The sequence below is a fragment of the Oryzias melastigma genome, unplaced genomic scaffold, assembly GCF_002922805.2.
Source record: "Oryzias melastigma strain HK-1 unplaced genomic scaffold, ASM292280v2 sc00565, whole genome shotgun sequence".
NCBI classification, from domain to species: Eukaryota; Metazoa; Chordata; class Actinopteri; order Beloniformes; family Adrianichthyidae; genus Oryzias; species Oryzias melastigma.
Window position 1 is genome coordinate 21,601 of NW_023417158.1, and position 1,381 is coordinate 22,981.

Consider the following 1,381-nt stretch of genomic DNA (forward strand, 5'->3'; position numbering starts at 1 on the left):
TGGAGATGTTGACTTTTAACTGCAGCTGCAGAACCACAATAGAAATGGTCGGGTCGTGTGTCTTTCAAAGGTCAGAACACAAAGAACATTCTTTACTCCTCAATGATTTGATTAAACAGATCCATCTTTCACTTTTGTACGGTGTTCTTCAGTAAACAGCTGGATCCCTATAAAGGCTTTTCCTCGGCTGAGGCTGAAGCACTCGGCCATGGCGGCTCTCTGGATGCTCGTTTTCCTGGCGTTTGGTGAGTTAGGACCCTTACTGTCTCTTTAAATCAGATTTTTTTCATTTAACTCAAACTGGATCCATGCAGGCATTCCAGGCACTCATCTCTCAAACTGCTCATATTATGGTCTGCTGAACTATTTGAACCTTACAACGTCCAGTCAAGTTCTCCAGATCATGAGACCCGTGCACAGCTGGAACCAAACCTCAAAAGTCTCCTTAGACATGGTGATGTATGGCATCATGGATGTGGTGAGTGTCTCAGTTAAAGATTCTGCTGGTCAGTGTACAACCTTTATGACTCGTTAGCCACTAGATTTGAACTCCTAAGGTTTAAGATCAGGGGTTAGAGTGGGCCAAGTCAAAAGTTTCTTCTGGAAATTCCCGTTTAACAGCAGGAGGGATGTTTGCCAGCTCCATAACTTGTGCTTGTCTGCAGGATGAGAAGTTTCAGACGGTCACCAGCCAAATCTGGATAGAAACCGTAAGACTTTTCAACAGGGACTCCACTGACTCAGTGTTGTAATGATTCTAATGTTTGTCATCTTTTTATTAATCAGCGCTGGAAAAATGAATTCCTGACCTGGAATCCTTCGGACTTCTGCGGGATCGACAAACTGACGATCCTAAAGTCACTCGTCTGGGTCCCAGATGTGAGCATTGACGAAGAGTAAGCAACCTTCTTGTCTTCTGAAGTGCTGAAATAGTAGTTGTGTTTCATTAATTCCATTGTCAGTCATAGACTTGTCATTGTTTTCCATTTTTAATGGTTTATAATTGAGAAAAGAATTCTCCAGTCAGCATTTAACCAGATGTAGACCTTCCCTGTGGATCAAGCAGGTCCTTTGGTACAACTTTTGAGAGGAACACGACTCCACAGTTTCTGAGTTTCATCCACCCAGCTTGCCTTATGGGGCTTTCACACTGGATGGAATTTGTGCGTCAAATTTGCATCTGGAGCCTCTCTCTTGATGCACATTAAATTTATTGCTCAATGTCTTGAAGTCCCAGCTGCAGAGCAAACGCCAACGTTTTTCTGGACTTCATTTGTTGCCACATCACAGAAAACATGGATGATGTTAAGCGAGTAGCTTGGACTTATATGTTTTGGAGAGCTGTACTGAGGCGCTGGTAAGCATGTCATCGTCTCTGGGT

The 1,381-nt window shown here is 43.4% G+C and overlaps 1 protein-coding gene across 1 annotated transcript; it reads left to right on the plus strand.

The window, feature by feature from the left end:
* Window positions 1-180: 180 nt before the first annotated feature.
* Window positions 181-900, plus strand: LOC112139849 (5-hydroxytryptamine receptor 3A-like). Its single transcript, XM_024262686.2, has 4 exons — window positions 181-245; window positions 315-478; window positions 666-710; window positions 787-900. Exons 1-4 carry the CDS (start codon window positions 209-211, stop codon window positions 898-900), a joined length of 360 nt encoding a protein of 119 aa, XP_024118454.2. The 5' UTR covers window positions 181-208.
* The last annotated feature ends 481 nt before the right edge of the window (window positions 901-1,381 follow it).